Source organism: Entelurus aequoreus, linkage group LG01, assembly GCF_033978785.1.
Source record: "Entelurus aequoreus isolate RoL-2023_Sb linkage group LG01, RoL_Eaeq_v1.1, whole genome shotgun sequence".
Classification (NCBI taxonomy): Eukaryota; Metazoa; Chordata; class Actinopteri; order Syngnathiformes; family Syngnathidae; genus Entelurus; species Entelurus aequoreus.
In genome coordinates this window covers 59,992,562-60,020,560 of record NC_084731.1, presented here as the reverse complement: position 1 = coordinate 60,020,560, position 27,999 = coordinate 59,992,562, and the positions used below count along the sequence as shown (strand labels likewise).

The following is a 27,999-nucleotide window of genomic DNA, read 5'->3' as shown; positions in this document are numbered from 1 at the left end:
GTATTTCTTTTATTCCAGAAGGTTGATGCACTTTCTAATTGCTTCATGTGGTCCACAACTTGACTTCTACACCAATCTTCTCCTTTTGCAGTCCCTCTCCATTTGCTCTTCTGACGCACCGCTGGCAGCACCCAGAGGAGACACACCATTCAACATGGAGTCATCAGAGGCCTGACCAAACAAGGCCAGCAGCAAAGCCACACCGAAGCCTGTGGCTCGCTCGCCCTGCCAGGGAAAGAAGAGTCAGACGACCACACGCCCATATCATATCCCGCACGCCCATATTCTATCCCGCACGCCCATATTCTATCCCACACACCCATATCATATCCAACACGCTCATATCATATCCCACACGCCCATATTCATGAAGTTTGGTTCTTTTATGAATTTATTATGGGTCTACTGAAAATGTGAGCAAATCTGCAGACATCACATGGACCTTCTGGAGGAAAGTTCTGTGGTCAGATGAAATAAAAATTTAGCTGTTTGGCCACAATACCCAGCAATATGTTTGGAGGAGAAAAGGTGAGGCCTTTAATCCCAGGAACACCAAACCTACCGTCAAGCATGGTGGTGGTAGTATTATGATCTGGGCCTGTTTTGCTGCCAATGGAACTGGTGCTTTATAGAGAGTAAACGGGACAGTGAAAAAGGAGGATTACCTCCAAATTCTTCAGGACAACCTAAATTCATCAGCCCGGAGGTTGGGTCTTGGGCGCAGTTGGGTGTTCCAACAGGACAATGACCCCAAACACACGTCAAAAGTGGTAAATGAATGGCTAAATCAGGCTAGAATGAAGGTTTTAGAATGGCCTTCCCAAAGTCCTGACTTAAATGTGTGGACAATGCTGAAGAAACAAGTCCATGTCAGAAAACCAACAAATTTAGCGGAACTGCACCAATATTGTCAAGAGGAGTGGTCAAAAATTTCAAGCAGAAGCTTGCCAGAAGCTTGTGGATGGCTACCAAAAGTGCCTTATTGCAGTGAAACTTGCCAAAGGACATGTAAGCAAATATTAACATTGCTGTATGTATACTTTTGACCCAGCAGATTTGCTCACATTTTCAGTAGATCCATAATAAATTCATAAAAGAACCAAACTTCATGAATGTTTTTTTGTGACCAACAAGTATGTGCTCCAATCACTATCACATAAAAAAAGAGTTGTAGAAAGTATTGGAAACTCAAGACAGCCATGACATTATGTTCTTTACAAGTGTATGTAAACTTTTGGCCACAAATGTATCTGCGACCATCCATCCATCCATTTCTACCGCTTATTCCCTTCGGGGTCGCAGGGTGTGCTGGAGCCTATCTCAGTTACAATCGGGCGGAAGGCGGGGTACACCCTGGACAAGTCGCCACCTCATCGCAGGGCCAACACAGATAGACAGACAACATTCACACTCACATTCACACACTAGGGCCAATTTAGTGTTGCCAATCAACCTATCCCCAGGTGCATGTCTTTGGAGGTGGGAGGAAGCCGGAGTACCCGGAGGGAACCCACGCAGTCACGGGGAGAACATGCAAACTCCACACAGAAAGATCCAGAGCCCGGGATTGAACTCACGACTACTCAGGACCTTCGTATTGTGAGGCAGACGCACTAACCCCTCTGCCACCGTGCTGCCCCGTATCTGCGACTAATATATGTAAAATTTTCTTCCAAATGTAGTGGGTGTGGCTTAAATACCGGTGTGCTCTGTAGGTTAGAATGTTAAAATATAGGAGAAATGTAATATGTGAAAGGGTATACTTGTACAAACCCCGTTTCCATATGAGTTGGGAAATTGTGTTAGATGTAAATATAAACGGAATACAATGAAAAACGTTATTTTTTTTTTGCAAATAATAATTAACTTAGAATTTCATGACTGCAACACGTGCCAAAGTAGTTGGGAAAGGGCATGTTCACCACTGTGTTACATGGCCTTTCCTTTTAACAACACTCAGTAAACGTTTAGGAACTGAGGAGACACATTTTTTAAGCTTCTCAGGTGGAATTCTTTCCCATTCTTGCTTGATATACAGCTTAAGTTGTTCAACAGTCCGGGGGTCTCCGTTGTGGTATTTTAGGCTTCATAATGCGCCACACATTATTAATGGGAGACAGGTCTGGACTACAGGCAGGCCAGTCTAGTACCGGCACTCTTTTACTATGAAGGCACGTTGATGTAACACGTGGCTTGGCATTGTCTTGCTGAAATAAGCAGGGGCGTCCATGATAACGTTGCTTGGATGGCAACATATGTTGCTCCAAAACCTGTATGTACCTTTCAGCATTAATGGCGCCTTCACAGTTGTGTAAGTTACCCATGTCTTGGGCACTAATACACCCCCATACCATCACAGATGCTGGCTTTTCAACTTTGCGCCTATAACAATTCTTTTCCTCTTTGGTCCGGAGGACACAACGTCCACAGTTTCCAAAAACAATTTGAAATGTGGACTCGTCAGACCACAGAACACTTTTCCACTTTGTATCAGTCCATCTTAGATGAGCTCAGGCCCAGCGGAGCCGACGGCATTTCTGGGTGTTGTTGATAAACGGTTTTCGCCTTGCATAGGAGAGTTTTAACTTGCACTTACAGATGTAGCGACCAACTGTAGTTACTGACAGTGGGTTTCTGAAGTGTTCCTGAGCCCATGTGGTGATATCCTTTACACACTGATGTCGCTTGTTGATGCAGTACAGCCTGAGGGATGGAAGGTCACGGGCTTAGCTGCTTACGTGCAGTGATTTCTCCAGATTCTCTGAACCCTTTGATGATATTACGGACCGTAGATGGTGAAGTCCCTAAATTCCTTGCAATAGCTGGTTGAGAAAGGTTTTTCTTAAACTGTTCAACAATTTGCTCACCCATTTGTTGACAAAGTGGTGACCCTCGCCCCATCCTTGTTTGTGAATGACTGAGCATTTCATGGAATCTACTTTTATACCCAATCATGGCACCCACCTGTTCCCAATTTGCCTGTTCACCTGTGGGATGTTCCAAATAAGTGTTTGATGAGCATTCCTCAACTTTATCAGTATTTATTGCCACCTATCCCAACTTCTTTGTCACGTGTTGCTGGCATCAAATTCTAAAGTTAATGAATATTTGCAAAAAAATATATAGTTTATCAGTTTGAACATCAAATATGTTGTCTTTGTAGCATATTCAACTGAATATGGGTTGAAAATGATTTGCAAATCATTGTATTCCGTTTATATTTACATCTAACACAATTTCCCAACTAATATGGAAACGGGGTTTGTATGGAAACGGGGTTTGTATTATTATGACATCAGTGGTTAATTCAGGCCAGTACACAGGTGAGTGCTGCAGGTACTGACCACGTGGACTGGAGAGGCGATGTCAACATGGACCCAAACACCGGGCCAGTCGAAGCCCAAGTGGGAGACGATGAAAAGACCGGCGCAGGAACTTTGAGCGTTCTCTCGGTCCTGACCAGGAAACAGAAGCAGAATTCAGTCCAACATGGTGGAACCACCAAGTCAAACCTTCCTTACCGCCACGGAGTTCTTCATGTCGGCGATCGCGGAGGCGAACTCGCTGAAGTGCAGCTCGGGACAGTAGACCAGAGGGTGGGCCAGGTCGCCGCTGCTGCGCCCGGCACGCACACACGCCATCTCCCAGGGCTCGCTGTTGGTCATGACGGCTGCGTGGTGCTTTCCGGTGGAGATGCCCTGACCGACACAGCAGGTGGCACATCAACACATTTGGCTGAAGAAGAAGAAGAAGAAGAAGGTTACCTGAGCACCAGTGAGAGTGGCCATGTCCACGATGATGTCAGCTGACAGGTCTTTGCTGGCGTACACCACACCATCAGCCAGCACGAGCCTTCCCTCCGCGTCCGTGTTGTTGATCTCCACCGTCCTGGTCGCACACGTCACAGCGTTTAACACACACACGCACGTCACTGTTCAACACACACACACGTGTCACCGTTCAACACACACACACACGTCACTGTTCAACACACGCACACACCACTGTTCAACACACACACACGTGTCACCGTTCAACACACACACACACACACACACACCACTGTTTAACACACACACACGTGTCACCGTTCAACACACACACACACACGTGTCATCGTTCAACACACACACACACACGTGTCACCGATCAATGCACACACACACACGTCACTGTTCAACACACACGTGTCAGCGTTCAACACACATGTCACTGTTCAACACGCACACACACGTGTCACCGTTCAACACACACACACACACACGTGTCACCGTTCAACACACACACACACGCACAAACACGTGTCACCGTTCAACACACACACACACGTCACCGTTCAACACACACACACACAGACGCACACACTCACGTCACCGTTCAACACACACACACGTGTCACCGTTCAACACACACACACACGCACACACGTCACCGTTCAACACACAAACACGTGTCACCGTTCAACACACACACACACACACACACACACACACGTCACCGTTCAACACACACACACGTGTCACCGTTCAACACACACACACACAGACGCACACACACACGTCACCATTCAACACACACACGTGTCACCGTTCAACACACAGACGCACACACACACGTCACCGTTCAACACACACACACGTGTCACCGTTCAACACACACACATGTCACCGTTCAACACACACACACCTGTCACCGTTCAACTAACACACACAAGTCACCGTTCAACACACACACACGTGTCACTGTTCAACACACACACACACACACACAAGTCACCGTTCAACACACACACACCTGTCACCGTTCAACTAACACACACACACACAAGTCACCGTTCAACACACACACACACAGACACACACACACACGTGTCACCATTCAACACACACACACGTGTCACCGTTCAACACACACGCACACACTTACAGTTACCGTTCAACACACACACGGTTACCGTTCAACACACACACACACACACTTATACACACACACACACAAACACGTGTCACCGTTCAACACACACACACACACACACACACCATTCAACACACACACACGGTCACCGTTCAACACACACACACACAGTCACCATTCAACACACACACACGGTCACCGTTCAACACACACACACACACACAGTCACCATTCAACACACACACACAGTCACCGTTCAACACACACACACACACAGACGCACACACACACGTCACCGTTCAACACACACACACGTGTCACCGTTCAACACACACACGTCACCATTCAACACACACATACACATCACCGTTCAACACACACACACCTGTCACCGTTCAACTAACACACACAAGTCACCGTTCAACACACACACATGTCACCGTTCAACACACACACACACACAAGTCACCGTTCAACACACACACACAAGTCACCGTTCAACACACACACACACACACACACACACACGTGTCACCGTTCAACACACACACACACTTACAGTTACCGTTCAACACACACACGGTTACCGTTCAACACACACACACTTATACACACACACACAAACACGTGTCACCGTTCAACACACACACACACACACACACACACACACACACACACACACACACACACGTGTCACCGTTCAACACACACACACACACACCATTCAACACACACACACGGTCACCGTTCAACACACACAGTCACCATTCAACACACACACACGGTCACCGTTCAACACACACACACACACACACACACGTGTCAGCGTTCAACACACACACACACACACACACACACACACACACACACACAAACACGTGTCACCGTTCAACACACACACACACACACACACACGGTCACCGTTCAACACACACACACACACACACAGTCACCATTCAACATACACACACACGGTCACCGTTCAACACACACACACACACGGTCACCGTTCAACACACACACACACACACACAAACACGTGTCACCGTTCAACACACACACACACACACACACACGGTCACCGTTCAACACACACACACACACACACACAGTCACCATTCAACATACACACACACACACACGGTCACCGTTCAACACACACACACACACACACGTGTCAGCGTTCAACACACACACACACACACACACACACACACACACACACACACACGTGTCAGCGTTCAACACACACACACACACAAACACGTGTCACCGTTCAACACACACACACACACACAAACACGTGTCACCGTTCAACACACACACACACACACACACACACACGTGTCAGCGTTCAACACACACACACACACACACAAACACGTGTCACCGTTCAACACACACACACACACACACACACACAAACACGTGTCACCGTTCAACACACACACCAGAGGAGTTCTAATACAGCGGACCTCCATTTACCAACTTAATTGGTTCTTAAACAGGATTCGTAAACCAAAAGGTTTGTATAGTGAAGCAGAGTTCCTCATGAGAATCAATGGAAACATGAATAATTGGTTCCAGCCTCGACTAAAGTCCCTATTTTAGTAGAAAAAACTGCACACTTTGAAGACACTCTATATATACGTATATAAACCGGTACCAAAATGTATTTTGATACTTTTCTAAATAAAGGGGACCACAAAAAATGTCATTAATGGCTTTATTTGAACAAAAAATGTTAGGGTACATTAAAGGCCTACTGAAATGAATTTTTTTTATTTAAACGGGAATAGAAGATCCATTCTATGTGTCATACTTGATAATTTCGCGATATTGCCATATTTTTTCTGAAAGGATTTAGTAGAGAAAATCGACGATAAAGTTCGCAACTTTTGCTCGCTGATAAAAAAAAAGCCTTGCCTGTACCGGAAGTAGCGTGACGTCACAGGAGGTAATATTCCTCACAATTTTCCTTTGTTTACAATGGAGCGAGAGAGATTCGGACCGAGAAAGCGACGATTACCCCATTAATTTGAGCGAGGATGAAAGATTCGTAGATGAGGAACGTTACAGTGAAGGATTAGAGAGGCAGTGATGGACGTATCTTTTTTCGCTCTGACCGTAACTTAGGTACAAGCTGGCTCATTGGATTCCACACTCTCTCCTTTTTCTATTGTGGATCACGGATTTGTATTTTAAACCACCTCGGATACTATATCCTCTTGAAAATGAGAGTCGAGCACACGAAATGGACATTTAAAGTGACTTTTATCTCCACGACAATACATCGGTGACACACTTAGCTACTGAGCTAACGTGATAGCATCGTTCTCAAATGCAGATAGAAACAAAAGAAATAAACCCCTGACTGGAAGGATAGACAGAAGATCAACAATACTATTAAACCATGTACATGTAACTACACGGTTAAAAATTCTCAGCCTGGTAAGGCTTAACAATGCTGTTGCTAACGACGCTAAGGCTAATTTAGCAACTTAGCAACCGGACCTCACAGGACTATGATAAAAACATTAGCGCTCCACCTACGCCAGCCAGCCCTCATCTTCCCATCAACAGCCGTGCTCACCTGCATTCCAGCGATCGACGGCGCGACGAAGGACTTCATCCGTGGGTTTGGCGGCTAGCATCGGCTAGGCGTCTGCTAGTCCTTGTTGTGTTGCTGTAAGTATTGTACTTAGCCGCTAATACACCGATCGATCCCACCTACAACGTTCTTCTTTGCAGCCTCCATTGTTCATTAAACAAATTGCAAAAGATTCACCAACACAGATGTCCAGAATACTGTGGATTTTGTCGAAGAAAACAAGAGGTTTTTGTATCGGGTTCGACGGGGTCCAACCACTTCCGTGGATTTTGTGACGTCACGCGCATAAATCATATCCAAAGGAGTTTTTCAACCGGAAGTGTGGCGGGAATTTTAAAATTGCACTTTATAAGTTAAGCCGGCCGTATTGGCATGTGTTTCAATGTTAAGATTTCATCATTGATATATAAACTATCAGACTGCGTGGTCGCTAGTAGTGGGTTTCAGTAGGCCTTTAAACATATGTTTATTATTGCAATTTAGTCCTTAAATAAAATAGTGAACATACTAGACAACTTGTCTTTTAAAAGTAAGTAAACAAAGACTCCTAATTAGTCTGCTGACGTATGCAGTAACATATTGTGTCATTTATATTCTATTATTTTGTCAACATTATAAGGGACAAACTGTAAAAATTTATTATTATTCCACTTGTTCATTTACTGTTAATATCTGCTTATTTTCTGTTTCAACATGTTCTATCTACACTTCTGTTAAAATGTAATAATCACTTATTCTTCTCTTGTTTGATACTTTACATTAGTTTTGGATGACACCACACATTTAGGTTTCGATCCGATACCAAGTAGTTACAGGATCATACAAACCCTGTTTCCATATGAGTTGGGAAATTGTGTTAGATGTAAATATAAACGGAATACAATGATTTGCAAATCATTTTCAACCCATATTCAGTTGAATATGCTACAAAGACAACATATTTGATGTTCAAACTGATAAACATTTTTTTTTGTGCAAATAATCATTAACTTTAGAATTTGATGCCAGCAACACGTGACAAAGAAGTTGGGAAAGGTGGCAATAAATACTGATAAAGTTGAGGAATGCTCATCAAACACTTATTTGGAACATCCCACAGGTGAATAGGCAAATTGGGAACAGGTGGGTGCCATGATTGGGTATAAAAGTAGATTCCATGAAATGCTCAGTCATTCACAAACAAGGATGGGGCGAGGGTCACCACTTTGTCAACAAATGCATGAGCAAATTGTTGAACAGTTTAAGAAAAACCTTTCTCAACCAGCTATTGCAAGGAATTTCGGAATTTCACCAACTACGGTCCGTAATATCATCAAAGGGTTCAGAGAATCTGGAGAAATCACTGCACGTAAGCAGCTAAGCCCGTGACCTTCGATCCCTCAGGTTGTACTGCATCAACAAGCGACATCAGTGTGTAAAGGATATCACCACATGGGCTCAGGAACACTTCAGAAACCCACTGTCAGTAACTACAGTTGGTCGCTACATCTGTAAGTGCAAGTTAAAACTCTCCTATGCAAGGCGAAAACCGTTTATCAAAAACACCCAGAAACGCCGTCGGCTTCGCTGGGCCTGAGCTCATCTAAGATGGACTGATACAAAGTGCAAAAGTGTTCTGTGGTCGGACGAGTCCACATTTGAAATTGTTTTTGGAAACTGTGGACGTCGTGTCCTCCGGACCAAAGAGGAAAAGAACCATCCGGATTGTTATAGGCGCAAAGTTGAAAAGCCAGCATCTGTGATGGTATGGGGTGTATTAGTGCCCAAGACATGGGTAACTTACACATCTGTGAAGATGCCATTAATGCTGAAAGCTACATACAGGTTTTGGAGCAACATATGTTGCCATCCAAGCAACGTTATCATGGACGCCCCTGCTTATTTCAGCAAGACAATGCCAAGCTTTTCATCCAAAGAACCACAACATTACAGCAAGTTTACATGTCAACACAAGTCTTACTGGTGCGTTCTAAAACGTTAACCGCCATGTTGCTACAAGAAAAAACAAAAAAAGGAAAATCATGTTACCTTGTGTATGCAAATATTTGTGGTATTGTTGAACACTCTGGGAGTTTCAGAGTGATAAACAAGCAGTGACTTGACATAGTTGCCGCTAGCGTTAGCACAAACTAGCAGTGTGAGGTGATCCTTCATGGACATGTCTCCCGGTAGTGCATTCTCCTTCGCTGTAATAAAGGTCTGCGGTGGCATCTTTTTCGGTCTCATCACAATTAAAGACATGCTAAGGAACAAATCCCCCTTTTGCTGATAAAATCCTCAAACTGAAAGTGCTGCAAGTCGACGGCTAACTAGCTAAAACGCTACCTAAAGTGTTTTTTCTAGCAACCAGAAGCTACACAGCGAGACTGTGAGAGTTTGGACACATATAGAGTGTTTCCGATCACACAAAGTGATCTTTAAGACGGACTGACTCAGCTCTGACCGACGCAAGGTGCGACAATTGTGGAAATAAACACGTCGAAGGAACTGGCTGCAAGCGGCAAGCAAAATTAATAAATAGGGGCATAAGTATCAAAATCTCACGGTACGATATCACAGTACGAAATTGTTGTGGTATATGTAAAACATTTTTTTAAAAAGACTTAAAAATGTTGTATTGAAGTGTGAGGAATGTTTAGAATAAACACACGTACTGTAAGTGAACACAAACAGTCTGTTATGTGTTGGAACGCTCCAGACCAACGTGACGTTTTCCTAACGCCGCCACAGAGGTTGTGTTTTGACCAGGGTTTGTTGGTCTCTTAGCAACATCACTCAAAAAGTTATGAATAGATTTAGAAAAAAAACTCCTTATTTCCTCAGAACACACTTCACTTCCTGCTTCCTCTTTCGCTTCACGCCCTGACATGGCGGACCGACTCTGCGCAGAGGATACTGGGAGATGTAGTTTGTTTTCAGAGCCGCCAAAGTAAAAGACAGAAAAAGAATGACACATCTAGTTTTGGTGTGATACCGTCATGGCATCATTGAGAAGAGTTTGAAACCGTAATACCGCAGTATCTGCAAAACCGTCACAACCCTATGAATGAATGAATATTTGGCACGACATAAAGGTGGCAAACAGGCCTTGGTAAAAAGGAGGTTCCACTGTGCTGGTGATAGAAGATCAGTTAGGAGCCCAACATAATCAAGTGAAAGGTTACCAAGTAGAGCAGTTTTTCAACCTTTTTTGAGCCAAGGCACATTTTTTGCATTGAAAAAATGCGGAGGCACACCACCAGAAGAAAGCATTAAAAAATGAAACTCAGTTGACAGTAAAAATTGTTGAATACGACTTTAAACCATAACCAACCATGCATCAATATAGCTCTTGTCTCAAAGTAGGTGTACTGTCACCACCTGTCACATCACACCGTGACTTATTTGGAGTTTCTTGCTGTGTAGTGTTTTAGTTCTTGTCTTGCGCTCCTATTTTGGTTTGATTGATTGATTGATTGAGACTTTTATTAGTAGGTTGCACAGTGAAGTACATATTCCGTACAATTGACCACTAAATGGTAACACCCGAATAAGTTTTTCAACTTGTTTAAGTCGGGGTCCACTTAAATTGATTCATGATACAGATATATACTATCATATATACTATCATCATAATACAGTCATCACACAAGATAATCACATTGAATTATTAACATTATTTACAATCAGGGGTGTGGAGGGGGGGGGGGTAGGATATGGACATCAAGTAGTGGACATAGAGAGAGAGAGAGAGAGAGAGAGAGAGAGAGATCAGAAGGCATAAGAAAAAGTATCTGCATTTGATTGTTTACATTGGATTATTAGCAATCCGGGGAGGGTGTTAGTTTAGGGTTGTAGCTGCCTGGAGGTGAACTTTTATTGCGGTTTTGAAGGAGGCTAGAGATGCCCTTTCTTTTATACCTGTTGGGAGCGCATTCCACATTGATGTGGCATAGAAAGAGAATGAGTTAAGACCTTTGTTAGTTCGGAATCTGGGTTTAACGTGGTTAGTGGAGCTCCCCCTGGTGTTGTGGTTATGGCGGTCATTTACGTTAAGGAAGTAGTTTGACATGTACTTCGGTATCAGGGAGGTGTAACGGATTTTATAGACTAGGCTCAGTGCAAGTTGTTTAACTCTGTCCTCCACCTTGAGCCAGCCCACTTTAGAGAAGTGGGTAGGAGTGAGGTGGGATCTGGGGTGGAGGTCTAGAAGTAACCTGACTAGCTTGTTCTGAGATGTTTGGAGTTTAGATTTGAGGGTTTTGGAGGTGCTGGGGTACCAGGAGGTGCACGCGTAATCGAAAAAGGGTTGAACGAGAGTTCCCGCCAGAATCCTCAAGGTGCTTTTGTTGACCAGAGAGGAAATTCTGTAGAGAAATCTCATTCGTTGGTTAACCTTTTTGATTACCTGGGTTGCCATTTTATCACAGGAAAGGTTAGCCTCTAGAATGGAACCTAGGTAGGTGACCTCATCTTTCCTGGTGATAACAATGTCACCTACTTTTATGGTGAAGTCATTGACTTTCTTAAGGTTGATGTGGGACCCAAACAGGATGGATTCTGTTTTACCCAAGTGTATGGATAGCTTGTTGTCAGCGAGCCAGGTGCAAGTTCTACACAGCTCAGCACTGAGGATTTTCTCCACCTGTGACTTGTCCTTGCCGGATACCAGCAGGGCAGAGTCATCCGCAAACAAAAACAATTCACAGTCGCATGCCGATGACATGTCGTTTATGTATATTAGGAACAGTAAAGGTCCCAATATACTGCCTTGGGGGACTCCACAGCTCACAGAGAGGGGGGGGGGACACGGTGCCGTTTACCTCTACCACCTGCTCCCTCCCCTCCATGTAAGATTGCATCCAGCTCCATGAGGTTTTGTTAAATCCGATTGCTCTGAGCTTATCCAACAGTATGACGTGGTTAACGGTGTCAAAGGCCTTCTGAAGGTCCAGCATGACCATGCCGCAGTATTTGCCCGCGTCCACCTCATGTTTGATGTGGTCGGTCAGATAGAGAAGGCATGTGTCAGTGGAGGGGTTAGTTCTGAAGCCGGATTGGAATTTGTACATGAGTTTATTAGTGGCAAGGTAACTATCGACCTGTTCATAAACTATTTTCTCCATTACTTTCGAAATGGAACTGAGAATAGAAACAGGTCGGTAGTTGCCAGGTTCCAATTTGCTTCCTTTTTTAAAGAGGGGAGTTACTCTTGCTATCTTAAAATCTTTTGGTACTTGGCCTTGTGTAATTGATAGGTTTATTATGTGCGTGATGATCGGGGCAATGATGGAGGCAGAGTCCCTGAGGAATCTGGAGGGAATATTATCAAGGCCGGTGGCCTTGTTAGGGTGGAGCGCGCTCAATTTTTTAAACACCTCATCAGCTGTGACCATTTCTAATTTGGTGGCTTTTTCTCTCTTTTTTTGGTATTTTCCTGTAGCAGTTTCATGTCTTCCTTTGAGCGATATTTCCCGCATCTACTTTGTTTGAGCAATCAAGAATATTTCAGTTGTTTTTATCCTTCTTTGTGGGGACATTGTTGATTGTCATGTCATGTTCGGATGTACATTGTGGACGCTGTCTTTGCTCCACAGTAAGTCTTTGCTGTCGTCCAGCATTCTGTTTTTGTTTACTTTGTAGCCAGTTCAGTTTTAGTTTTGTTTCGCATAGCCTTCCCTAAGCTTCAAAGCTTTTTCTTAGGGGCACTCACCTTTTGTTTATTTTTGGTTTAAGCATTAGATACTTTTTGACCTGCACGTTGCCTCCTGCTGTTCCCGTCATTTACAAAGCAATTAGCCACCTACTGATATGGATGGGTATTACACGGTTATTCTGCCGAGCTCTGACAGCACAAAGCACTCAATAACAACACATAATTTGCAGACTATAATTACTGGTTTGCAAAAAATATATTTCGCCCAAATAGGTGAAACTAGATAATCTCCCATGGCACACTAGTGTGCTGCGGCACAGTGGTTGAAAAACACTGGAGTAGTGACTCACTTTCCAGAGTAGAGTGTGTGGATGTCATCGGGCCGTGTGGCCGCAGGTCCCACTGCGTTCTCTGCCAGGCAGAAGACGGCGTGCAGGTTGTCCTTGAAGCCCTGAGGCGGGAGAGCAAGGGTTCACCTCCAAACACTCGCTTGGCGCCAGGAGCTCACCTGTTTGACGGTGGCTTGAAAGGCTCCCAAGATGGCGGCCGCCCCGCCGCAGTCCCTCTTCATGCCTGGCATTGTGGTCTGGAGCAGAAACGATGGCTGGATGAGAACACATTTGTGCTTCTAGGTGTGTGCCAGGAGAAGAAACCCACCTTTCCCTTGATGCTGAGTCCTCCAGTGTCGTACACAATACCTTTGCCCACCCATGCGATGGTTTGGGTGGCGCCCTCTGGTGTGTGGCTCAAGATGGCTAATGCAGGAGGATGCTCAGCCGCCTTGCCAACCCCGTAAATACCTAAATTGCACATACACAAATATTACACTTAGGGCCTGATCTACGAAGATCCAAATACCAGGCGCTAAACAGCCTGTGCAATAGGGATCGACCGATATATATATATATATATATATATATATATATATATATATATAACAACTACAACAGAAATACATCAGCATATGCAACATATACACATGATACCAGTATTTAATATTTAAAAAAAACTGATAAGTAGAGTAGGTTAGTAGTAATAACCAGTGATCCTTTCTGCTAAGCTGTGTTACTCACATGCCCCCACGCCCTCAAAATTATACACAGAATACCCCAAACTAACAATGTGAAAGTGTTTTTAAAAACATTTTTACACATTCATTAAAATTAATATTATATTAGTATTATAATATTACTATAACATACTATACTTTATAAGTATTATAAAAGTACTATATTTTAGTCTGTCCTTTGGCTGTATTTTTCAGCTTTTTGTGTGTTCACTTGTTTGTGGTGTAGAGCCCTTTGTTTTTCAACTGTGGTTGTTTTTAAGGGGCTTTATAAATAAAGTTGGTATGGTAAACAATCACACGTACATAAGTATTCAAAGCCTTTGTTCACTACTTAGTTGATGCACCTTTGGCAGCAATTCCAGCCTCAAGTCTTTTTGAATACGATGCCACAAACTTGGCACACCTATCTTTGGGCACTTTCAACCATTCCTTTTTGCAGCACCTCTCCAGCTCCATTAGGTTGGATGGGAAGCGTTGCTTTTCATTTAGGATGTCTTTGTACATTGCTGCATTCATCTTTCCCTCTATCCTGACTAGTCTCCCAGTTCCTGCCGCTGAAAAGCACCCCCACAGCATGATGCTGCCACCACCATGCTTCACTGTAGGGATGGTATTGGCCAGGTGATGAGCGGTGCCTGGTTCCTCCAAACATTCACGCCAAAGACTTCAATCTTTGTCTCATCAGACCAGAGATTTTAGTTTCTCGTGGTCTGAGAGTCTTTCAGGTGCAAATGTTTGACTAAGAAATGGCTTCCGTCTGGTCGCTCTACCATACAGGCCTGATTGGTGAAATGCTGCAGAGACGGTTGTCCTGTCATTATGGGGTATTGTGTGTAGAATTTTGAGTACAAAAATGAATTTATGCCATTTTTGAATAATTTCCGGATGCATTGTACCTCCAAAGCCTTTTTCTTTCAGTTCCTCTCCCTGAATGATGACGGGTGGTATTCCGAGTTGACTTCCCACTGCTTTGATTTCCTGAAACACAAGTGGAGAGTCCATTGTTGTCATACACGGCAACACAGACATCATTGTGCGGATTTATTGTCAAACGCTCACATTTAGGAAGTGGTCCGTGTTCATCTCGTTACACGGCGTGTCTACGATACGAGCGGCCAGTCGCACTCCGTCTGCAGCGTTGGAGAGACACTGAAGACAGGAATAGATTCACTCCCTGTCCTGGTTCATATCAATGATGTATTTGTGCTAATGAAAGCTACGTACAACACAATGGCTAACGCACACCAACTAAATACAAGCAAAGACTAATATTGCTACCAATAAATCATTTGGGTTTTGCCCTCAAAATGACAAAAATGTAAATATTGATCTAATCTCTATGTACTAATGCTACTAAATATCCGTACTAGGGGCGGCATGGCATAGTGGGTAGAACAGCCGTGCCAGAAACCTGAGGGTTGCAGGTTCGCTCCCAGTCTCTTACCATCGAAGTCTGCTGTCGTTGTGTCCTTGGGCAGGACACTTCACCCTTGCCCCCAGTGCCGCTCACACTGGTGAATGAATGATGAATGATAGGTGGTGGTCGGAGGGGCCGTACGCTTCTGTCAGTCTACCCCAGGGCAGCTGTGGCTACAAAAGTAGCTTACCACCACCAGGTGTGAATGAATGATGGCTTCTCACTTCTCTGTGAAGCGCTTTGAGTGTCTCGAAAAGCGCTATATAAATCTAATCTATTATTATTATTATTACTAGGGCTGGGACGGTATATGGAAAAGATTGACTTTATCCTCAATAGATGCTTGGTACTGACTAGAGGTGGGGGATTTTTAGATTCAGACATGGACGACTGTAAACCTGATTCGTAGACGTCAATAATCAATGTATTTAAAATAAATAAAGCAGACTAGGGCTGGGCAATATGGCCTTTTATTAGTATCTCAATATTTTTAGGCCATGTCACGATACACGATATATATCTCGATATTTTGCCTTAGCCTTGAATGAACACTTGATGCATATAATCACAGCAGTATGATGATTCTATGTGTCTACATTAAAACATTCTTGTTCATACTGCATTAATATATGCTCATTTTAAACTTTCATGCAGAGAGGTAAATCACAACTAAGTCAATTTAGCAAAACTGTATTTATTAAACAGTTATTAAGCAGTGGCACAAACATTCATGTCATTTCCAAAACAGAAAGTGCAAGATTGTCAGAGACATTTTAAAACAAGCTATTAGTGCACTTTTGTGCATGATGTCACTAAGATGACATATCAAAACAACACTAAATTAAAGTGCACTTTTTGTACAGAACACCACTACAATAGTTTAAAACACATAAAGTGCACTTTTGTGCATGATGTCACACAAGATATTTCAATAACTGTCAAATAAAAATGAGCTGCATAATATGAAATCAAATAGTGTATGTCCTTCGCTATGTGGTAGGTTACTGCGGACGTTATCTCCTTCTGTTGTTGACTATCTTTTTCATACGGTGTTGATCTGGAAATGGTTGCTTCAGCATTTTGTGGGTGTGGCACCGAACGGAGATGTTGACATGCAGAGTTTCAAGCACTCTTCATTCTCTAGCGGGTGACTTTTCAAATGATGCTACAAATTAGCAGTATTGCTACTTTTTGTAGCAACGCTTTTGCAGCATACTTGACATATTACGGTTGTCTGTTCAACATCTTCCCGCTTGAAGCCAAACCACCGCCAGACGATGGACCCCGTGTTGTTTTTCCTGGGAATTAATTATTCGTACTCCATTTGTTACCAGATTTGCATCTTTCTTTCTCTCGTTTTACCACTCACACCGCTAGCATCACAGCTAACTTTACCCGTGCCGCTACCTCTCTGCTCGGCGAGAGCGTGTGACGTTGCACGTGCGACAGTATGTGACGTATGTAAGAAGGTGCGCTTGTTTTATGTCTCTGTGAGAAGGAGAGGCAAGAAAGAGTGAGAAACGCCTGTAGTGTAATGCCCGCAGCTAAAAGCAACTGTGTGAGAACATATACTCGACTATCACGATATAGTCCTTTTCAAACCCGCGATATATCGAGTATATTCCATATATCGCCCAGCTCTAATGCTGACAGTTCTAAAACTTGGCTGACTGCAGCGAGCCACCTCACTGAGAGATCCCACCAGCTCCTTCATTTTAGGGCAGTGTTGATAAATAGTTGGGAATTTCTTCTGACAAATGCACTGCTTTTAAAAGTTGCAAGTCATAAATTTACAAAACCCAAAAGCAGTGAAGTTGGCACGTTGTGTAAATGGTAAATAAAAACAGAATACAATGATTTGCAAATCCTTTTCAACTTATATTCAATTTAATAGACTGCAAAGACATAAGACTTAAAGGCCTACTGAAACCCACTACTACCGACCACGCAGTCTGATAGTTTATATATCAATGATGAAATCTTAACATTATAACACATGCCAATACGGCCGGGTTAACTTATAAAGTGACATTTTAAATTTGCCGCTAAACTTCCGGTTCGAAACGCCTCTGAGGATGACGTATGCGTGTGACGTAGCCCGGCGAACACGGGTATGCCTTCCACATTGAAGCCGATATGAAAAAGCTCTGTTTTCATTTCATAATTCCACAGTATTCTGGACATCTGTGTTCGTGAATCTGTTTCAATCATGTTCATTGCATTATGGAGAAGGAAGCCAAGCAAGCAAAGAAGAAAGTTGTCGGTGCGAAATGGACGTATTTTTCGAACGTAGTCAGCCACAACAGTACACAGCCGGCGCTTCTTTGTTTACATTCCCGAAAGATGCAGTCAAGATGGAAGAACTCGGATAACAGAGACTCTAACCAGGAGGACTTTTGATTTGGATACACAGACGCCTGTAGGGAACTGGGACAACACAGACTCTTACCAGGATTACTTTGATTTGGATGACAAAGACGCAGACGTGCTACTGTGAGTATGCAGCTTTGGCTTTTTTTTGCGTATGTACGTAACTTTTTTAAAATATATAAGCTTTATGAACCTTGGGTTAGGTGAACGGTCTTTTGGGCTGAGTGATTGTGTGTGTTGATCATGTGTTTGAATTGTATTGGCGTGTTCTATGGAGCTAGGAGCTAGCAGATGAGCTAGGAGCTAGCATAACAAACACGCAGGTGTTATTATGCAGGATTAATTTGTGGCATATTAAATATAAGCCTGGTTGTGTTGTGGCTAATAGAGTACATATATGTCTTGTGTTTATTTACTGTTGTAGTCATTCCCAGCTGAATATCAGGTACCGTGAGTATGCAGCCTTGGCTGCTAAACATTCGATAACTTGACCGTATGTGCGCGTCACGTACGTAACTTTTTAAAAATATATAAGCTTTATGAACCTTGGGTTAGGTAAACGGTCTTTTGGGCTGAGTGATTGTGTGTGTTGATCAGGTGTTTGTATTGTATTGGCGTGTTCTATGGAGCTAGGAGCTAGCAGAGGAGCTAGGAGCTAGCATAACAAACACGCAGGTGTTTTTATGCAGGATTAATTTGTGGCATATTAAATATAAGCCTGGTTGTGTTGTGGCTAATAGAGTATATATATGTCTTGTGTTTATTTACTGTTGTAGTCATTCCCAGCTGAATATCAGGTCACCCCCGGCTCTCACAGCATCTTCCCTATCTGAATAGCTTCAACTCCCCACTAGTCCTTCACTTGCACTTTACTCATCCACAAATCTTTCATCCTCGCTCAAATTAATGGGGAAATTGTCGCTTTCTCGGTCCGAATCTCTCTCACTTCATGCGGCCATCATTGTAAACAATAGGGAACTTTGCGTATATGTTCAACTGACTACGTCACGCTACTTCCGGTAGGGGCAAGCCTTTTTTTTATCAGATACCAAAAGTTGCAATCTTTATCGTCGTTGTTCTATACTAAATCCTTTCAGCAAAAATATGGCAATATCGCGAAATGATCAAGTATGACACATAGAATAGATCTGCTATCCCCGTTTAAATAAAAAAAATTCATTTCAGTAGGCCTTTAATGTTTGAACTGCTAAACTGTTATTTTTTGCAAATAATCATTAACTTAGAATTTAATGGCAGCATTTTTACCACTGTGTTACATGGCCTTCCCTTTTAACAAAACTCAGTAAACATTTGGGAACTGAGGAGACACATTTCTGAAGCTTTTCAGGTGGAATTATTTCCCATTCTTGCTTGATGTACAGCTTAAGTTGTTCAACAGTCCGGGGGTCTCCGTTGTGGTATTTTAGGCTTCATATTGCGCCACACATTTTCAATGGGAGACAGGTCTGGACTACAGGCAGGCCAGTCTAGTACCCGCACTCTTTTACTATGAAGCCACGCTGTTGTAACATGTGGCTTGGCATTGTCTTGCTGAAATAAGCAGGGGCGTCCGTGATAACATTGCTTGGATGGCAACATATGTCGTTTCAAAACCTGTATGTACCTTTCAGAATTAATGGTGTCTTCACAGATGTGGAAGTTACCCATGTCTTGGGTACTAATACACACCCATACCATCACAGATGCTGGCTTTTGAACTTTAAGCCTATAACAGTCCATATGGTTCTTTTCCTCTTTGGTCCACAGTTTCAAAAAACAATTTAAAATGTGGACTCGTCAGACCACAGAACACTTTTCCACTTTGCATCAGTTCATCTTAGATGAGCTTGGGTCAAGCGAAGTGTTTCTGGGTGTTGTTGATAAATGGCTTTGCATAGTAGAGTTTTAACTTGCAGTTACAGATGTAGCAACACACTGTAGTTACTGACAGTGGTTTTCTGAAGTGTTCCTGAGCCCATGTGGTGATATCCTTTACACACCGAAGTCACTTTTTGATGCAGTACCGCCTGAGGGATCGAAGGTTACGGGCATTCAATGTGGGTTTCGGCCTTGCCGCTTACGTGCAGGGATTTCTCCAGATTCTCTGACCGTAGATGGTGAAATCCCTAAATTCCTTGCAATAGCTGGTTGAGAAATGTTGTTCTTAAACTGTTGGACAATTTGCTCACGCATTTGTTGACAAAGTGGTGACCCTCACCCCATCCTTGTTGGTGAATGACGGAGCATTTCATGGAAGCTGCTCTTATACCCAATCATGGCACCCACCTGTTCCCAATTAGCCTGTTCACCTGTGGGATGTTCCAAATAAGTGTTTGATGAGCATTCCTCAACTTTATCAGTCTTTCTTGCCACTGGTGCCAGCTTTTTTGAAACATGTTGCAGGCATCAAATTCCAAAGGAGTTAATATTTACAAAAAATAACAAAGTTTACCAGTTTGAACGTTAAGTATCTTGTTTTTGCAGTCTATTCAATAGAATATAAGTTGAAAATAATTTGCAATTCATTGTATTCTGTTTTTATCTACCATTTACACAATGTGCCAACTTCACTGGTTTTGTAGATTTGGTGAAACAAAGAAATGCAAAACTGCATCTCTCTCTCTCTATATATATATGTATTAGGGCTGGGCGATATATCGATATACGCGATATATCGCGGGTTTGTCTCTGTGCGATATAGAAAATTACTATATCGTGATATTCGAGTATACGTTCTCACGCAGTTGCTTTTAGCTGCGGACATTACACTACAGGCTCTTCCCACTCTTTCTTGTCTGTCCTTCTCACAGACAGCGAGCGCACCTTCTTACATACGTACGTCACATACTGTCACGTCATACGTCAAATACGTATACGCCTTCGCGCAGCAGAGAGGTAGCAGCATGGTTAAAGTTAGCTGTGGTGCGAGTGGTAATACGAGAGAAAGAAGGTGCAAATCTGGTAACAAATGAAGGAAGAATTAATTCCCAAGAAAAACAGCAGGAGGTCCATCGTCTGGCGGTGGTTTGGCTTCAAGTGGGAATATGTCGAACAGACTTGTCAAGTGTGGGGAAAAAGCATTGCTACAAAAAGTAGCATTACTGCTAATATGTAGCATCATTTGAAAAGTCACCTGCTAGAGAATGTAGAGTGCTTACTCCGCATGCCAACATCTCTGTTCGGTGCCACACGCCCACACCATCAAAATGCCGAGGCAAACATTTCCAGATCAACACCGTATGAAAAAAATAGTCAACAACAAAAGAGATAACGTCCGCAGGAACCTACCACATAGTGAAAGACATACACTATTTGATTTCCTAATATGCAGCTCATTTTTATTTGACAGTTATTGAAATATCTTGTGTGACATCATGTACAAAAGTGCACTTTATTTGTTTTAAACTATTACAGTGGCGTTCTGTACAAAAAGTGCACTTTAATTTAATGTTGTATTAATTTGTCATCTTAGTGACATCATGCACAAAAGTGCACTAATAGCTTGTTTTAAAATTACTGACAATTTTGCACTTTCTGTTTTGGAAATTACATGAATGTTTGTGCCACTGCTTAATAACTGTTTAATAAATACAGTGTTGGTCAATTGACTTAGTTGTGATTTCCCTCTCTGCATGGAAGTTTCAAATGAGCATATATTAATGCAGTATGAACAAGAATGTTTTAATGTAGACACATAGAATCATCATACTGCTGTGATTATATGTATCAAGTGTTCATTCAAGGCTAAGGCAAAATATCGAGATATATATCGTGTATTGCGATATGGCCTAAAAATATTGAGATATTAAAAAAAGGCCATATCGCCCAGCCCTAATATATATATATATATATACATATAAATTATACATGCATCAATAATTGTTTATTAATTGAATGGTGAGGTGCCCACAGACTGCAACCTACTGACAGTAAATAAATGAATGGCCCAGGAAGTCCAGTCAGTGTAAAAAGAACAGCGTGGGTCAGTCGGTACCTCAAGCTCGGCTTCATCTAGAGGGTTGCTGTCCTGGCCGACAATCACAAACTCCACGACAACGTGCTTCTTCTCTGCCTTGCGGGAAGATGTGGAACGACGAGAGAAGATGGGGAACGCTCGGGAAATGGCGCAGGCTGACGCAAACACGTCTGAGCGTTCACACACCATCTAAACAAGAAAAAGTCAGTCGTGTTGTTTCACACACGCTCCTTCAACTGGACAAGTCATATTTGCGAGATAGTGGGGCGGGCACTGACCAGGATGCAGCGGTTGTTGCCTCCAGGCAGGCAGGAGCGCACCAGGCGGGAGATGAAGTTGGCAGAAGATGGGCTGTTGTGCCGGCTGACCCGAGAAGGAAGCGCAGCCACCGCCGCATAGTTGAGGTACAGAGGGCAGTTGTCTGTGGGTTTGGGGCTCAAAGTGTTGAGAGCCGCCTGCCAGATCTGAAAGAACACACCGTTTGTGGATTACCAGCACATTGCTGATCACGTGATTAGGAATGTATATCGTTAAGAGCTTATCGGTACAATACCGGCATTTCTCGGTACGATATGTGGAAATAAAGATGTGAAAAAATGTATTTTAATTAGCATTCACAGTGGGATTCTGGGATTTTTTGATCATTTTGACCCCACGGGGTGAGCTCTTGCTTGGAGCCCCAGATGGAAGGAGATTATCAGTGGTCTTGTATGTCTCCCATTTACTAATAATTGCTCCCACAGTTAATTGTCTTGCTGAAATAAGCAGGGGCGTCCATGAAAAAGACGTTGCTTGGATGGCAACATATGTTGCTCCAAAACCTGTATGTACCTTTCAGCATTAATGGTGCCTTCACAGATGTGTAAGTTACCCATGCCCTGGGCACTAATACACCCCCATACCATCACAGATGCTGGCTTTTGAACTTTAAGCCTATAACAGTCCATATGGTTCTTTTCCTCTTTTATACTGATAAGGAGGCCAAACAGGTGCCATTAATACAGACAACGAGTGGAGGACAGAGGAGTCTCTTCAAGAAGAAGTTACAGGTCAGTGAAAGCCAGAAATCTTGCTTGTTTGTAGGTGACCAAATACTTATTTTACAGAGGAATTTACCAATGAATTCATTAAAAATCCTATAATGTGAATTCCTGTATTATTTCCCCCCCATTCTGTCTCTCATAGTTGAAGTGTACCTATGATGAAAATTACATATTTTTAAGTGGGAGAACTTGCACAATTGGTGGCTGACTAAATACTTTTTTGCCCCCACTGTAAATTAGCACAAGAGGGTGAAAACCTCCAAAATGATGGAGAGCAGGGAAGTCTTTAATCCACAGCGGTTTTTAAGTCTTAAACAAGTCAACTATGTGTGGAGTACAAGGTGAAATGCAGTTATGTCATCATCTTGTAAAGACCACAAAGATCCATCACTGTGTTTCTATTCATTACAATTACTCTGCTGAAAATCGTTATATATGTGCATGTGCAGACCACAGACCTTTTACATGATATATCAAAAATATACATCAATACTATCAATTACCATGTTATGTGGGTGTGCATTTTCTAACAGTAGGAAATGTTTTGTGTTTATGTTGCAAACAGACGTACTTGAATGACGGACCGGAAACCATATTGACAGCTACTGAAGTATGTGTGTGTGTATTATAAAAATAAAAAGACTCAGTGAGCAAATGTAATGCCCAATCGTCTAGTTTGTAGTCAAGAGACAGAAGGAACTGAAACACATTTAAGCAAGGTGTTTTAGAGACACAAAAACACGGCGCCATGGAGTGACGTCAGACAGCAACCATGGCCCATCAGTCACAGCACATGCTATATCGCTTCAACGCCAATTTATGGATAATTTGAGGAACCTTCCATCACCTACTCAGTGGCCTAGTGGTTAGAGTGTCCGCCCTGAGATCGGTAGGTTGTGAGTTCAAACCCCGGCCGAGTCATACCAAAGACTATAAAAATGGGACCCATTACCTCCCTGCTTGGCACTCAGCATCAAGGGTTGAAATTGGGAGTTAAATCACCAAAAATGATTCCCGGGCGCGGTACCGCTGTTGCCCCCAGCTCCCCTCACCTCCCAGGGGGTGAGCAAGGGGATGGGTCAAATGCAGAGGACAAATTTCACCACACCCAGTTTGTGTGTGTGACAATCATTGGTACTTTAACTTAACTTAACTAAACATTAGTTTTGTCTTTTCAGCATTGAGGGACTCGTTTTAGCTGCAGAAGTGTGTGCTGGACCACATCTGCAGAGATTCTACAGCTTTAGCAGGGTTCGAACCAAAACAGTCAATTATTGTGTCATCAGTGTAAAAATGCATGTTGGCATCAGACACATTTTGTCCAAATTCCTTAATATACTTGATGAACAGAGGGGGTCCTAATATTGAACTCCGTGGCACCCCCTTGTGGACATTAAAATATAAAATAATAAAATAAAATATTATACACTTATTATCCATCCATCCATTTTAATATTGGCCTGTGGATTAATGGATTATGAGGTTAACGGTTTATAAAACGCAGGCAAGGCTAGCCATGAGTGAAGTGCGTTCACGACTTTAAAGAAACTTTTGAGGAGGAAATATTGTTGTGGTACAAACTTTTGTGTGGTGTTGCTTCCTTATTTGTCATTATTCAAAGCTGATTTTAATGTGTAGCAGCGACAGCTGAACTCATTGTGACAGCTTGTCATAATTACGTTGGTCAGCTGGAACAAAAAATACTATAAATAAATGTAGCGTTAGTCCAGAATCTTGAACCCTGTGGCCACCCCCTTGTGGACATTCAAAAATGATTATATTATTGTATACTTACTATCCATCCATCCATTTTCTACCGCTTTTTCCCTTTTGGGGTGGCTATCCCAGCTGCATTCGGACTATAATATTCCTAAATGTTTCACTTTTTTGAGTGTATTAAAATTGGCCTGTGTATTAATGGATCGCTAGGATGACGGTTGATAAAACGCAGTCAGAACTCGCCGTGAGTAAAGTGCGTTCACTTACCGACACAGCGTGCATGACTTTAAAGAAACTTTTGAGGAGGAAATATTGTTGTGGTACAAACTTTTGTGTGGTGTTGCTTCCATATTTGTCAGGATTCAAAGCTGATTTTAATTTGTAGCAGTGACAGCTGAACTCATTGTGACAGCATGTCATAATAATGTCGGTCAGCTGGAACAAAAAATACCGAAAGCTGTATCGTTAGTCCAGAATCTTCAAGGTCCTCATGGACTGGTGGACCTCATGGAACCGGTACCAAATAATACCGGTAGTCAGTATACATCACTACACATGATTATACAAAATTACAAGCAAACCTTAGTTACTTTTAAGCTAGAGATATATATGGTATCATGCTTTCAACGATTTAGTGATAGAACCACAGTGGTACCTCAATTTAAGTGTTTTGAGACACGGCTAATTGTTGACGTACAAACTTTTCACGGCAAAATTAAGATGTATCAAGAGTGAGCTTAACGTGGAAATGTGCAGTGGTTAACGACATCTTCATGGCTGGCATGGCACAGTTCTACATGCTGTGGACACTTGGGCGACACACAAAGGTGATACTGGGTAACTGTTTGAATAAAGAAATAGACAATTACTCCTCAGACTGATGAGCACATCAGAGACAAAAGAACCCATTATGGCTGCAAAATTAATAACATTTTAATCACAATAATGGTTTTGGCTGTGAGAGTAAGTAAAGGTTATCGTCTGCAATGTCAACATTTAAAAAGCAGGCTGCGCTGCATATCAAATCAAGCACTTTCACAACCACGGCGGCAAGGAACAGCCCCGTGAAGCGCACGGCCCTCCACTCCAGAAGCCATTCTTGTATGTGGAAATAACTCATCACCATGCCGAAATGGAACATTAGCATTATTAGTAGTATTCTGTAAAACCATGAGTAAGAACCGTTGCCACAACTCGTTATAACATTTTGCCTTTTGTTTACTGGGATGGTTACTTGTGCCATTATTGAACTTTGTCAGTGTTCCAATAACATTGAACACAGGCTGCAATGTGACAGCACGCCGAGTTGCCAGTGAGGCACAAAGCTTGTGTCTTAGATGTCAGGGGTATCACTCCTATTTATTTTTGTTGGCAAAATCGTTGCACTAAACCACGTGTTGTTGGAGAAGAACCGAGCTCGTAGACTTCATCTTATTTGGCCAAATTGTTTTGTGAAGTGAATTACATTTATATAGCGCTTTTCTCAAGTGACTCAAAGCGCTTTACATTGTGAAACCCAATATCTACGTTACATTTAAACCAGTGTGGGTGGCATTGGGAGCAGGTGGGTAGAGTGTCTTGCCCAAGGACACAACGGACTAGGGTGGCAGAAGCGGGGATCGAACCTGCAACCCTGCCCTGTGTTTAAAAGGGGAACGTCATGGTTTTTTTCATTGTTTATCCATGAAAATATGAATATATATATATATATATATATATATATATATATATATATATATATATATATATATATATATATATATATATATATATATATATATATATATATATATATATATATATGGGCAGCACGGTGTTACAGGGGTTAGTGCATGTGCCTCACAATACGAAGGTCCTGAGTTCAATCCCGAGCTCGGGAGCTTTCTGTGTAGCACTTGTACAGGGTGTACACCACCTTCCGCCCGGATGCAGCTGAGATAGGGTCAAGCACCCCCCACGACCCCGAAAGGGACAAGCGGTAGAAAATGGATGGATCCATGAAAATATAGAAAAGCTGCAGATTATGTGTTTGACGGAGAAGCAGCTGGAAGTAGGTATCGTTTAAGTCCACCTTCCAAGGAAAATTATGTTCATTATTATTACATTACTTTATACAATTATTTTGTAGAGTTTTCATACAAAAAGTGGATTTTTCTTTATAAAAGGCATGTTACAAAAGTGTGCTGTGTTGGAAAGGTTGATCACCAAATAAATTGATTTTAATTCATTTTAATGGGAGACGTTGATTTGAGATACAAGTGTTTTGAGATAAGAGCTCCATCCCAGAACCGATTAAGATCGTAAATTGAGGTACCACTGTATACGGAAATTGGAAGACGTGCAGAAGTAAGATTAGGAATTACATCTTGAAGCAACAGGAGCCAGGTGGGGTGGTTCGGGCATCTGGTCAGGATGCCACCCGAACGCCTCCCTAGGGAGGTTTTTAAGGCACGTCCGACCGGTAGGAGGCCACGGGGAAGACCCAGGACACGTTGGGAAGACTATGTCTCCCGGCTGGCCTGGGAACGCCTCGGGATCCCCCGGAAGGAGCTGGACGAAGTGGCTGGGGAGAGGGTAGTCTGGGCTTCCCTGCTTAGGCTGCTGCCCCCGCGACCCAACCTCAAATAAGCGGAAGAAGATGGATGGATGGACGGATCTTGAAGAAACCAGATGACTAATCCAGATTAAGATTTTGTTTGAACTCTTAAGTAATAAAAGAAAGCCTGTGTGTGTACTTTGAGGCGAAGATAAAAAATGGTGTAATGATTACAACTCTTTGATCACACTTTGTTACACAAGCATCCAAACGACTCACACATTTTCCTATTTCGAAAAAAAAACGCCTTTATTTTGCAATATTTTTTAAAATCATATGTTATGATTTTAATAAAAAAATGACGTCTAATTAATTAATAAATAAAATCATGTATATGGGCTGTCACAGTCATCTTGCTAGCGGCGGTGCTAGCTAGAACCGATACGCTTTAGAGCACGTGATCTTTACCTCTTTACTGACAACCGGCTTGAGTTTTCCTTTTACTTGGCCCCAGTCCACTTGCTGCAGGTTCGAATGCTGTCCGACAATCAGAATCGGGCGCGTCTGGGGGTCAGAGTCGCCGGCTGACGCCTTGTACTCCAAAACCACGTTCGCCATCTTTGGAAGTTGCTAACACGGCGGCTAGCTGGTTAGCTGACGCTTCGACCGCGGAAGCAATGCCGGCGACGGAAGCCGAGAATGATGTCAA

The 27,999-nt window shown here is 42.7% G+C and overlaps 1 protein-coding gene across 1 annotated transcript; it reads right to left on the bottom strand.

The window, feature by feature from the left end:
- LOC133634201 (probable aminopeptidase NPEPL1) lies at nt 1-27,997 on the bottom strand. The gene is made up of 12 exons (XM_062027322.1): nt 27,759-27,997; nt 22,271-22,456; nt 22,011-22,181; nt 15,289-15,378; nt 15,126-15,207; nt 13,818-13,960; nt 13,669-13,746; nt 13,511-13,611; nt 3,765-3,888; nt 3,522-3,698; nt 3,345-3,455; nt 1-225 (listed from the first exon to the last, which is right to left on the bottom strand). Exons 1-12 carry the CDS (start codon nt 27,906-27,908, stop codon nt 67-69), a joined length of 1,572 nt encoding a protein of 523 aa, XP_061883306.1. The 5' UTR covers nt 27,909-27,997; the 3' UTR covers nt 1-66.
- Between the last annotated feature and the right edge of the window lie 2 nt (nt 27,998-27,999).